Genomic DNA, 13,124 nt, shown 5'->3' on the forward strand with positions numbered 1-13,124 from the left:
GATGTGGCAGCTCCAAGTACACAGCCCCACCCCGGGAGAGGGAGGGGCTGCTCCACAACCTGCTGAGAAGAAGGGAGGTGGAGCCAGGTGCTAGGCGCCATTTTCGGAACTCGTCCGAAAACGTCGGGGAAAAGAGTAAGGCCGGCCCCGCAGCAGCCCGAGGGCGCGGCCTGGGCCGCTGTGGCCGCTCCCAGTGCACGGCTCAGCCCTCAGCCGCCGCAGCCTGAGTGCACGGCCGGGCCGCCGTTTCCACCACAGTCCGAGCAGGACAGCCCGAGCCGCTGTCGCCGCTCCGAGCGCACACCCGGGCCCGCCGCCGCCGCAACCCGAGCATAGAGCAGGGCTCCAGCCACCTCTACTGCCGCGGTACAGAATCAAAATCGCCTCCACCCCTCGGGCATTCAAACGGCTCCTCCAGAGAAAGCCATAAACGCGTCCCCAGGGCCCTTGAGAACAGCTTTCGAACGGAGTTCCCGTTCGCCCTTCCTGGGTATCGGGAGCCGGGCTCGCCCGCTCTGCCGCGGCTGGCCCTACCCCGCAGCGAGAACGGACCTGACTTTGATCTGCTCGCCGCTGCCCCTTCCCCCACTTCACCCCCCGCCGCTTCTGCCGCTCCGCAGAGAGTAAAGGTGGAGGAGGGGCAGGTCCCGCATTCTTAAGCGATGCCCCAGTTCCGATGGTTAAGAGCCACCCCTGCTTGAAATAGCAGGAGGGGCTCCGTGCCACCGGCCACGCACCAAGTGTCCCCCGGCAATCCACGAGAACTGACACAATCGCCCCAACAACAACAACACTTGAGCCCCAACTGCCAGAGAACCAGAACGACGCCCAGAACTAAATTTAAACTCTCTTATCTTTTGCAATCCGATCTGCAGAATGCACAATAACAAACTCCTCTCCTGCCTGGCTCGCCAAGAATGTGGTGGGTTTAGAGGCAGACCCCCTCCCCACAACAACCATCCTCTGCTACCAAGAATATGCTGGGTTGAGGCAGCCCCCTCTCTCCCCACCACAGACAGGAATAAAACACTCAGACAAAGGGATTGCAAAAGTGATGAAAGTTTAAATAGAAAGCAGTGAAATGTTACAGAAAACCCAAAGCACAGGGACAAAGAAAGATCCCAAAGCAAACCCAGAGGCATCCCATTCCCACCTGAGGGTACACTCAAGACCCTCAGGGCTCCTTCTTCCCCCTCCCTCTGCTGGGCTAGTCTCAGCTGGCCAGGCCTGAGACTGCCCATCCCCCCGTGGCCTTGGGCCTAGCCAGGCCCAAAGCCAGCAGACATCTCCCCCAGTTACCGGCTGGAGGAGGAGGAAGAAAAGAGAAAGTGCTAGACTCCACACTGGATCTTATAGTGGTGCAAAGAATTATGGTAGGAAATACACAATTTCCTGTGTCCATCCCTCTGGGCTGGACTTCTGGACACAGCAAGTGAATACATCGGGGGCACCCAGCTCAAACTGCAACAATAGGAAACCATTGGGAGTGGGAGCTGCTGTATGGAGTCTTACACAACAAGTTGTTGAGGCCACTGAAGGAGAAGGTAAATGGAGTCAATATGCAGAGGTGAAAGCATCCAACTGGCTCTAGAGATTGCTGAGAGAGAAACTGTCCAGGACTTAATCTTTACACAGATTCTTGGATGGTGGCAGTGGAGGAAGATCGATTGGCAAGGCAGGGGGAAGTCCATCTGGGCTGCTTCATTGTGGCAGGACCTTGCTGCTCGGGTAGGAAACATGGCTCTGAAGGTAAGCCATGGGGATGCTCCCGTGCCGAGGAGCTGTGCTCCTGAAGAGCACCAAAAGAATGAGCAGGTAGAGAAGGCTGCCAGAATTGATGTAGCCCAAGTGGGCTACAAGTCCCATCTGGACTGGGAGCATAAAGGTGAACTGTTTGTAGCTCAAAGGGCACAGGAAACATCAGGACATCTAGGCAGAGATGCTATGCACAGGTGGGCTCGTGACCGAGGGGTGGAGCTGACACGGAAGCCATCACACAGGTCACACATGACTATGGTGAGGCCTGGCAGATTGACTCTATTGGATCAGTGCCATGAACATGCCAGGGCAAGTGCCACATCCTCACCATGGTAGAGGCAAGAGACCAAAACCTTCAAAAAGTGCAGCTTGGAAGGTTCAGAGTGGAGATGGGGCCAAAGAGATGTCCCTCAAAGGGAAGAGCTGCTGTGGATGAGATCATGCAGAGGTCACAGGAAATGGCAGGGAGAGCTGAGACAGCTCAGGGAAGGGATGGAAATGGCAGGGGGAGAGCTGGGTGGGGAAGCAAGATTGGTGTCAGCAGCCTGAAGGGAAAGAGGAGCAGGCATGGGACAGAGTAGGACAGGTTGCAGTGGAGATGGCCAAGGGCTCTGGCAAGGCTGAGAGGCCCAACAGGACCAAGGCCTTTGTCCCCTTGGCTCTTGCAGTTGCCTCTGCCACCAAGGCCTGTGAGGAGAAACTTTGCTTTGAGGCTTTCAGGCTCTACTAATCCAAGGGCTGTGGTCAGGGCTTGGCCTTTCTGCTTCCTAAACCAAACCCAAGTTTTTCTCCCCTGTACTTTGCCTTTGTCTCCCTGCAATCATGGCCTCCAATGAGCTGCTCTAACGAGTCCCTGGGAAGGTTTTAACAGTAACTACCCCCAGTGAGGCCAATCAGTGCTTCAAGGTACTTTGGGTTTTTCTTCTGACTTGGCCTTCTTGAGAGGCTTCTTCAGTCTCCTGGCAGTACCTGAGGATCATGGACTCAGCCCCAAATACTCCATGGGGATCATTAAATACTGCCAAGCCACAACTTATCCTCTAACTCTTGCCAAGGTTTCTGCAGCTAATTGGAGAGGTTTTTACTGCACAAAGCATCTGATGAAAGTGATTTCACAGGGTACATTTCATTACTTTTCAGCAGGAGTTGTCTCTTTGCAAGCAAACCACAGCAAAACCTGACCAGGTCTGATCAGGAGTACTACACTCTGCAGCCATCTGCTCAGAACAAATGTGGCTGACGGAGAAATGCTGCCAGGAGAAACTTCTTTGGAGGCCCTGGAGTTAGTTTCATCCTTGCTGCTTCTGGAGGCCATAAAGTGTCCTCAAATTTCCTACCCTGATCACTGCTCACCCTCGCTCCCCACTGCTCCTAGCAGAGCTCTGAGCCACAGGTGAGGGACAGGATCTGCCTTGCCAGGGGCTGGGGGTCAGGGCTTGGCCCTTTGGATCAATGAAACCCCTCCAGATTTACTCAGCAGCAGAGCCACCTTTAGCTGCTTGTCCTGACCTGTCAGCACTGCCTCAGTTCTCTGCTCTCCCCAGACAGTGAGGATGCTTCCCCTGTAGTATCCCCAAGTGGAACCTATTAATACTGCAAGAAACTTCAGAGTCTGACTCTAACTTTGACTTCTTGAGAGGTTTCATCAACTTCCTCTCAGTCCCTGAGGTTTACCTGGCACCAAAGCCACCAGAGGGCTCCTTTAAATGCCCTGGGCTGATCCTCTGCAGCTGAGCTGGGCCAGGCTCCTGGGCTGCATGGAGCTGTGCCCAGGAGCAGCTCCTCTGCACAGAACAGCAGGGCTGAGGGCACTGCCAGAGGATCTCAGGGAGATGAGCAAGGAAGAAAGAGCTTCAAGGTGGCCAGGACTGGGAGGATGCTGAGAGCTCAGTGGAGGAGAAGTCACTGCAGTTGCAGACATGGTGAGTCTGAGATGCTCTTGAGCCTTTCCTGGCAGGGACAGCTCCAGGCAGGAGAGAGAGGGGCTGGGGATGAGGGGAAGGTGCCAAGAAGCCCTGGGGCAGGCTGTGTTCAGGCTGCTCTCTCGGTACTTCTCTGCAGATGTCTCTGAGTGCTGTCTGCTGGGCAATGACTCTTTAGAACATCTCATCTCCAGGTTCCCTGACTGCTCTGCCCCTCCTGCTGGGCTTGGAGCTGCCCCCAGGAAGGCCCAGCTCTCCCATGGGGTACTGGGCCGTGCTGAGCCTTTCCTTGGGGGTCAGCACTCTGCTCCCAGAGTCCTTTGATTCTCTTCATGAGAGGCTGTGTCCTGCTCTGTCTCTCACAGCTGCACCTCTGGGCTGGGACAGGGAAGAGTTCACAGAACTGTCCTTTGAAGCAGTGCTCCCCTGCTCTCCTCAGAGCAGAGAGAGCTGGGGGGATTCTAAGGGCTAATTGGGCATAACATCTGCAAGGCAGCACAGGGGAAAGTGCAGGGCACAGGGAACAGCCTGATGGGCAGAGTAGCTCCACTGTAGCAGAGCCAAGATGAGTCCTTGGCAGCACATGGCTTGAGTTCCTGCTCCTCACAGCAGCCTCAGCCAGAACAAAGCAGACAGCAAATCCACTTCAACTGGAGGGTTGCTGTGAGCCCTGCAGTGCTGCTTCTCAGAGGAGTCTGTCATCAAGTTTTGCTTTCTTTTCTTAGACATTCCCACAGGCAGCAGATGGCCAACAGCAGCTCCAGCACCCACTTCCTCCTCCTGCCCTTCACAGGCACAAGGCAGCTGCAGCTCCTGCACTTCTGCCTCTTCCTGGCCATCTACCTGGCTGCCCTGCTGGGCAATGGCCTCATCATCACCACCACAGCCTGGGACCACCACCTCCACACCCCCATGTACTTCTTCCTCCTCAACCTCTCCCTCACTGACATAGGCTGCATCTCCACCACCGTTCCCAAATCCATGGCCAATTCCCTGAGGGACACCAGGGACATTTCCTTCCCAGGATGTGCTGCTCAAGTGTTTTCCTTTTTCTTTATGATGTCAGCAGAGTATTTTCTCCTCACCACCATGTCCTACGATCGCTATGTTGCCATCTGCAGACCCCTGCACTATGAGACCCTCCTGGGCAGCAGAGTTTGTGTCCACCTGGCAGCAGCTGCCTGGGCCTCTGGGGCTCTCAATGCTCTGCTGCACACAGCCAATACATTTTCCCTGCCCCTCTGCCAGGGCAATGCTCTGGACCAGTTCTTCTGTGAAATCCCCCAGATCCTCAAGCTCTCCTGCTCCACATCCTACCTCAGGGAACTTTGGCTCATTGTGCTCAGTGCCTGCTTATTCTTTGTCTGTTTTGTGTTCATGGTGGTGTCCTATGTGCAGATCTTCAGGGCAGTGCTGAGGATCCCCTCTCAGCAGGGACGCCACAAAGCCTTTGCCACCTGCCTGCCTCACCTGGCTGTGGTCTCCCTGTTTCTCAGCACCTCCTTCTTTGCCTACCTGAAGCCTCCCTCTGTCTCCTCCCCACCCCTGGATCTTGTAGTGGCAGTTCTGTACTCGGTGGTGCCTCCAGCAGTGAACCCTCTCATCTACAGCCTGAGGAGCCAGGAGCTCAAGGCTGCCCTGAGCAAACTGATCACTGGATGCTTTCAGAAGCAGTAAACTCTTCTGCAGAGCAGTTCTGATGTCACTCAGTGCAGGCCCAGCCTGCCAGCTTCTGTACTTGGTGGTGGTGGTGTTTTACCCTTTATCAAACTGTCATCCCTTTTCTAACACACTCTCTGCTTTGCTGACCAAGAGTTTGTGCAGCAGGACCTCTGCTCTTTGCTTGGTTAAAAAAATACAGAACCTTTCATCAACCTTTTCTTTCCTGAGGTCCTTCCTCCAGGACTTCTCCAGAGCTTCAGGGCCTGTGCAGATCTGGGGGAGAAAAGAGTGGCAGCACAGCAGCACTGCCAGGGAGCAGCAGCACCTGGACTTCCAGGGCTGTTCCCTTTCCACTTCCAGCCTCTCCTGGGTCAGTGCAAGGCCTGAGTGCTGTGGCACCTCGGTCATTGCTCTGCTGCATGCCAGTCCTGTGAGCACAGGCAGGGACAGGCCATGGGAACTACTGTGTCTGATCTGACCCCAAGAGCAGTTCCACAAAGACAGATGATCTGCTCAGGGCAGGGGCTGAAGGCTTGGGGCTTCATCCAACATTTCTCTCCAGAGCAGGCCCAAGAAAGCGTCCCAGGGATGCAAACAGCAGGGAACAGCTCAGGTGTGAGTGTGCAGGGCTGGGGCACACAGCAGTGTCCTGACACAGACAGGCCTCCTGCTAGAGGCCTGAAGGAGCAGCAGAGCAGGCTCTGCTCTGTGTCTCTGTTCACTGGACAGCCTGGGGAAGCTGTCCCAGGGCAGTCATCCTGCTCTAGCCACTCACCACCGTTTCCACCACTGGTCTCTCACCACCACTTGCAAAGTTTCTTTGTCCCCCAGTTGCAGGTCACAGGATCAGAAGGTTAGCAGTGGCTGCTGGCATTGCACAGATGAGATGCAAGCATGGACACCATGTGTGGGGTGAGAGGAACCTGAGTGAGCACAAACACCATCAGCTGTTGCTGGGGTACCAAGCACTGGAGGTGTGAGGTGCCTCCCAGCCTCTGGCAGGGGCAGCAGGAGGCCAGGGACACTCTGCCTGCTGCAGTGCAGAGCTTGTGTGCGAGTGATGGGGAAAGACTCTGTCTGAACATCCTGAGGTGCAGAAGCAGTTCTTGAGGCCAGCTCAGGTGTGGACACCTGACAGAGCTCTGACATTTCTGTGTCTGACTGCAGAACAAACCTCAGTGCCCCAGGGAGACTCATCTCAGGCATCCTGCACAGGCTCATTACAAATGTTGCTCTCTGCTCACATCACCCTTCCTGGCTGTGCCCTGAAATGTTCACAGAGCCATCAGAGAGGTTCTTGCTCCTTGGAAAAGGAATCTTCAGGAAGGCCAAGAAGGAGGCTGGGGTAAACTACAGGCTGGTCACCCTCAGCACAGACGTGGTGCTGGGTCAAAAGTGATAGGTCAGACACTCCTGAGGCCATCTGCAGGCTTGTGAAGGACAAGAGAGAGATCATCAAACCTGTCTGGGCAGGGCCAAGAAGAGGATGTTTTGTGCCTTGACCTTAGCCATGGCTTTGCCATGCTCTCCCATGGTCTCTGCAGAACCAGACTGGGGACAGCAGGACTGAGGAAATGGATGAGGTGTTGTGTGGGAAGGTGGGTGGTGGATCAAACATAAATGTCACCAGGGCAGAGTCCTCCTGGCAGCCACTTCCCAGTGGCATCCCTCAGGACAAGCCCTTGGTACAATCTCTTCATCAGCTCCCTGCACCTTCTGACCCAGGGCCTCTGAAGCTCCTTTGGGGATGAAGCCAAACTGGGCTCAGGCCTTGAGGGATCTCATCTGCTTAAGCCTGCCCTGAGCAGGGTGACTGGACAAGATGATGTGCAGGAGCCTCTTCCACAGATCAGCAGGACACATCCAGCAGCTCCTCTGAGGGAAGTTTCTCTACTCAGACCCTTGGTAGGAAATCTGCCAGATGGATTTGATGAAACTTTGATCTGTACAGCCTCTGGCCACAAGGAGGGTGTGGTTGGGTGTGGGATCATGTGGTCAGTTGTGTCTCAGGAGCTCATCATTCAGTAGGAATCAATGAGTGTGAAGGGGCTGTGAGGTCAGTTCTGCCTGGGGAGGGGATTGGCCAACAGCAGGAACACAGCTGGAAAGGGACTGTGAGGTCAGTTGTGTCTGCAGGAGCTGACAGGGCAGCCCTGGGCTTCTGGCTGGCAGATTTGCTTTTCAGCTCCCATCTGGCAGCATCTCTGCCAGGCCAGCAGAAGGCACCTGGCTGGCACAGGGACTATGAGATGCCCTCTGCCACAGGGCCTGGGCTCACTGAAGGAAGGGGCTCAGGTTTTGGTTGCTGTGTCTCTGCTGCCTCAGTCCATGATGGGACAGCAGCAGCTGCAGGGCTTGGTTGTGTCTACCTGAGAAGCTGCAAGGCCAACAGCCTTGGGAGCTCATGGTGAGGCCACTTGTGTGTGCTCAGGTGGAAGGCCACAGAAGGCTGATGGGTTGGGTGCCTGCCTGAAGGGTTCTTTCCCTCATGCTGGAGCTTCCCTTGGAGGTAGGAAGCAGCAGGAGAGAGGAACAGTGCCACACAGTGCAGCTTGGCAGGTGGAGACTGGACATGAGGAGGAAGAAACCTCTCTCAAATGTTAGTGCTGTGGTTGAGGAGTTCTCCAGAAGCAGTCTGAGATCAGCTGAGTGTGAGTGTGGACAGATGTCAGTGAAGGTCTGGAAATGCCAAGGTGGGGAAGTGAGATGAGGGTCTGCAGCTGGCAGGGAAACAGAAGCAGCTGTAAGTCAGCATAGGACAACCTGTGCTGGAGATGGCAAAGGGCACTGGCAAGGCTGGGAGTCATCAAGACAACCCAAGGCTTTGCCTCCTTGGCTCTGGCAACCATCTGCCACCAAGGCCTGGGAGGAGACCTGGGGCTAAGGCACTGGGAGGGCCTCACTGCCTCTTTACACAGCCCCAGGAAGGCTGGGGGCTGCCATCCCCTTGTCCTTCACTCAGCATCACAAACCCCACACCCACTGCCCTTGGAAGAGCCTTGACCCACACACAAGGGACAGGATCTGCCTGCCCAGGAGCTGTGCTCAGGACTTGGCCTTCTGCTTCATAAACCCAAGCTAGGGTTTGCTGCCCTGCACTTTGCCTTTGCCTTGCTGCACTCATGGCCTGCAGTGAGCTGCTCTAATGAGTCCCTGGAGAGGCTGTGTCAGTAACAACCCTCACTGAGGCCAATCAGTGCTTCCAGGTACTTGGAGTTTTGCTTGAACTTCTTGAGCAGTTTCTTCAGTGTCATAGAAGACTCCAGGTAAAAGTTTCTGGTCACACTTTTCTTGGCAATGAAAGAGCATAAAAAGGCAATAAAAGCAAGCAAAGCAACCAGCCGGGCACACGAGGGTACCCCCACAGCAGCTCGACCAAAGCTTTCTTCATCTTATATAGCTACATCATCTACATAAAGAAACTTATGCTAGATGGAAGGCAGGCATATGATAATGAGCCTTCAGAATAGGTGATCAAATCCCTGCTCCTCTGCACTGTGCACTCTGTGTGGTAAGGGTCAAAGCATCCCCTTGCACGCATGCTCACTCGTCCAGGCTTCTCATCTAAAGAAAACAAATTCTCAGTTCTGCTCAGCCTTGGTGTCTCCCATTAGCCAAACACACTGTCTCTGCTTAAGTCTGTAGAATATGCATCGTTCCCTTTGTCCTCAAAACAGGCTCTTGCAAGCTCCTGACCCCCAATCCCAGTGCACTCTGAATTCTATACCTTTAACACAAACCACAGAATCACCAGGATATTCATAACAGAGCTCTTTAGGAGGACCTTGCCAGGCTGGGCAGATGGGCAGAGGCCAAGGGCAGGAGATTGAACACATCCAAGTGCCAGGGGCTGCACATTGGCCACAACAACCCCAGGCAGAGCTACAGGCTGGGGTCAGAGTGGCTGAGAGCAGCCAGGCAGAGAGGGACCTGGGGTAGTGGTGGACAGCAGCTGAACATGAGCCAGCAGTGTTCCAGGTGGCCAAGAAGGCCAAGGGCATCCTGTCCTGCATCAAGGCGAGTCATTGTACCCCTGTACTCTGCACAGGTTAGGCTGCACCTTGTGTCCTGTGTCCAATTCTGGGCCCCTCCATTTAAGAAGGACATTTAGAGACTTGAAGGTGTCCAGAGAAGGGCATCAAAGCTGGGAAGGGGTTTGGAGCACAGCCCTGGGAGGAGAGGCTGAGGGAGCTGGGGTTGCTTAGCCTGCAGAAGAGGAGGCTCAGGGGAGACCTTCTTGCTCTCTCCAACTCCCTGAAGGGAGGTTGTAGCCAGGTGGAGGTTGGTTTCTTCTCCCAGGCACCCAGCAGCAGAACAAGAGGACACAGTCTCAAGCTGTGCCGGGGGAGGTTTAGGCTGGAGGTTAGGAAGAAATTCTTCCCAGCAAGAGAGATTGGCCACTGGAATGTGCTGCCCAGGGAGGTGGTGGAGTCCCCATCCCTGGAGGTGTTTAGAAAGAGCCTGGATGAGGCCCTTGGTGCCATGGTTTAGTTGCTCAGATGGTGCTGGGTGGTAGGTTGGACTTGATGATCTTGAAGGTCTCTTCCAAACTGGTTAACACCAGGGGGAGACTCAGCTTCTTCTGAATATCTCTTTGCAGGCTAAGAGTTGCTCTTACTCTGGTTGAGAAGTTTGAAGGAACAGAAATCAGCCCTAATCACAATGTGAGGCTGAGCAAGTGAGGGCCCCTTGCTTTCTGCAGCTGCTACTCATTTGTCCCAAGGAAAGGATCCTTGGGGGAAAATCACACAGCTCTCCAAAATGCCTGTGGCATCAGTCCCCCTCTTCTGTGCTTTGCTGCTTGAAGGATAGCTTGGCCTCTGCCTGGCCTGACCCCAAGCCACCTTGGCACTGCAGGATTTCAGCAGCCCTGGTCTGCACTTCAGAACAAACACAAAACCCACTTCTGCCTTTCCTCTCTTCCCCCTCCCCAAACAGCCCTTTCAGAACCAAACTTCCCTCACAGCAGCTTCTGCCTTGATGCACAAAGCCCTCAGCACCACAGATCACCAAACAGGTCTCAGATCTGTCCACAATGAACTGCCAGTGGCTGCTGTGAGCCTGCTAGCAAATGCTCACGCAATGCCCTCACGACCCACAGAGCCAGGAAGGTTACTGCACTTGCTCGTGGTCCACACTGAGCTCTTTCATAGCTTAAAGACTGAGCCAAGAAATGTTCTCTTTTCTGGTGTTAGACTGACCAGAGATTTCCAGCAGACAGGCCAGCAATACATTGATTTGACTCAGAGGAACCCTGCAGAGGAGCATGGAAAAGACCCTAACACCCTAACAGATCTGTTAAGCAGACCTGGATCTGCTTTATTGTCTGGTAAGAGAGTGCTGGGACTGCTGAAAGCCTTCCTAACAATATTTCCTAGGTGGAACTGCTTCCTGAACACAGACACAGTGTCACAATAACAATTCTTAAACCACATTTACAGTCAGGAAGAGAATACTCAGCCCTGTCCAAATGAGAGAAAGACGCTGAAACTTTTCACAGCAGGCTCTGGAACTGGTGGAGGCACCAGCCAGGATGGATGCAGGGAGAAAAAGGAAGGATGAGCCCTGCCCTTTGATGCAGAACCACCTGATGCCATTCCACTGCCCTTCATACACAGGGAGCACAGCAGCTGTAGCTGTTGATCCTTGTGCAGGTCAGAGCTGGCTGTTGTGATGAAGAGGTTATTAATTTATTAACATGAAATGGGAATTATATTAATATTATTTTAATGAATTATCAAAATGATGAATAACTCATGAATCACTACTTTATATACATGTTCTAGTGCACGACCGTGAAATACATCCCAGAAGTGGTTTGGCATAATTAGAACTCAATTGGAATCTTGACAGAATCACTTTCTAGCTCTGTGAGGAAGGCTGCAGTTCTGCCGCTTGTCCACCAGAGGGCAATCTGATGGGGCGCGGGCAGCTACTTTATACAGTGAATGTTTCTGTGTGTCAGAGGTTACTGCTGGAGGCGGATGCTTTGAACTGAATGTTAGCGAGTGGAAAGCAGGTGGAAGATACACTGTGTCCCTTGTGCGTAGCAAGGTTGGGTTCCGGCAGACCACTGTCGCTGGACTTGTTCCTAGGCTGGTCTGGACGGCGGCACTGGGTGACAATCCTCTCTCCGCAGCAGCGGAGAGCAGATGGAACCTGGGCTTAGCGGGTAGGCAGGTTCCCTTTGCAGGTTCCCTCCAGATGACAGGGAGCAGTCCTGTGGGGTCGGCCCGGCAGGGCCGGTCGGGCTGGTCACGGGATGGGGTCAGCCCTCAGAGTCGGTCCTCAGAGTTGGCTGGCAAGGCAGGGCAGGGCGACGGTTCCTGATAGGCGGGCTCGGAGGCTTCCGATCTGGCACGGCAGCAGGCAGCGCTGGACCCAGAGAAGTCAGCCCTGCTGTGATGGGCTCCAGAGCTGGCATGAACAGCCCCGGGGAAGAAGCACGGCCACGTGGGGCGGTGGGACCCTCTCAGGGCAGCCCTGGCTTTGGAACATGAACAGTGCTCTGGGTTTCCCTGAGGTTTACAGGGCTCGGAGCAGCAGAAGCAGCGACTCCTCTCCCGCGATAGCAGAGTCACGCAGGCACGCCATCCTGCTTTCCGATCTGACACACAGGCTTGTGTCACTCGCGTCAGTCTGCTGCTTAAGGCTAACGCAGGTGTGTGGACTGCCAGACTCAGCTAAGTCTTTCTCCCTGACAGCTGGGCAGATCTTACCCTCGGGGGTCCAGTCCTCTGGAGGCACGGTGGGCTCTCCCGGTCGGTGTGACTGGCTGTAATGACACTGGAGCTTCTCAGGCTCAGCAAGGTCCCTCCTCTGGGGATATTCTCAGGGCTAAGGCTCAACGGGCCTGCCTGGATTTGGGCTGCTTCTCCTCGTGCAGAGGCTTCCAGTTTGCTTGCGTATATGAGAGAGAAGACTTAATAGCAATAAGCTCAATGGCAGAGGATATGGCACAAGCTTTGTCCTCTCAAGCAAGGAGAGAGAGCAAAGTGAAAGAGGGGCAACTTGTTTACCAACTGGGGTAATACTTACAGGTTCCTCGAGGCTGGGTTTGGCCAGTGGGCGCTCTTGTAAACAACTGGCTCCAGCCTACAGGAAGCATGAAGCTGGAATTCTGCCATACTTGGCATTCGCACGAGCATCCCACGTGCTGGGTGCTGCAGTGGTCTGTGCCAGCCTGGTTATGCCTTGGCTTTTGTCTCCCTCATGAAGAGGGGGAACTTGTCCACATGCTGGCACAAGAGTGGATATCTGGGCATAATGTGCCTTCACCACAGCTGTGGAAGGGGAAAGGAGTTTCTATTGCTCTACAATAGGTCTCCTCCTTTGCCTGGGGCCAGGGCTCTGGGGACTGACAGCCCTTGCTGACCTGGCTCCTTTCTGTCCCTGCTGAGCCCTGCTCACCTGGCTCTGCTGCTTGTGCCACTGCCCCTTTGCTGCCTGGCCCTCACCAGGGCTACCTTTGGCTCCCCCCTTCCAGCCTGGATGCAGCAGCCAGCTCTTCTTGTGCTTAGAAATACCTCTCTTAGTGACCTGCTCTTTGACTCTTGGACGCTTTCACTTGTCCCTGTCTGCTTCATGCAGGCTAAAAGCCTGGGGAACACACTGCTGCCAGGACCCCCGGGATAAGCCACTAAGTGCCCCTTTTGCAACCTGCAGGACCCGCGTTTGGCTCGGCACTCGACTGAGACCGGCTCCTGCTGAATCTCCACGTGCTCGGGATCGCCTCGGTCCCCTGCGTTGCCGCGGCACTTTAAAAGCCGCCGGCACCGCGCG

General features: G+C 54.7%; 1 protein-coding gene across 1 annotated transcript; it reads left to right on the top strand.

Annotated features, from left to right (window-relative positions):
• Nucleotides 1-4,412: 4,412 nt before the first annotated feature.
• On the top strand, nt 4,413-5,357 carry LOC128898620 (olfactory receptor 14A16-like). The gene has a single exon (XM_054174047.1). It carries the CDS (start codon nt 4,425-4,427, stop codon nt 5,355-5,357), a length of 933 nt encoding a protein of 310 aa, XP_054030022.1. The 5' UTR covers nt 4,413-4,424.
• Nucleotides 5,358-13,124: the final 7,767 nt, after the last annotated feature.

The sequence above is a fragment of the Dryobates pubescens genome, chromosome 28, assembly GCF_014839835.1.
Source record: "Dryobates pubescens isolate bDryPub1 chromosome 28, bDryPub1.pri, whole genome shotgun sequence".
NCBI lineage: Eukaryota > Metazoa > Chordata > Aves > Piciformes > Picidae > Dryobates > Dryobates pubescens.

Excerpts from the sequence above, each read along its gene's own strand:
- LOC128898620 (XM_054174047.1), top strand. The coding sequence starts at position 4,425 with ATGGCCAACAGCAGCTCCAGCACCCACTTCCTCCTCCTGCCCTTCACA.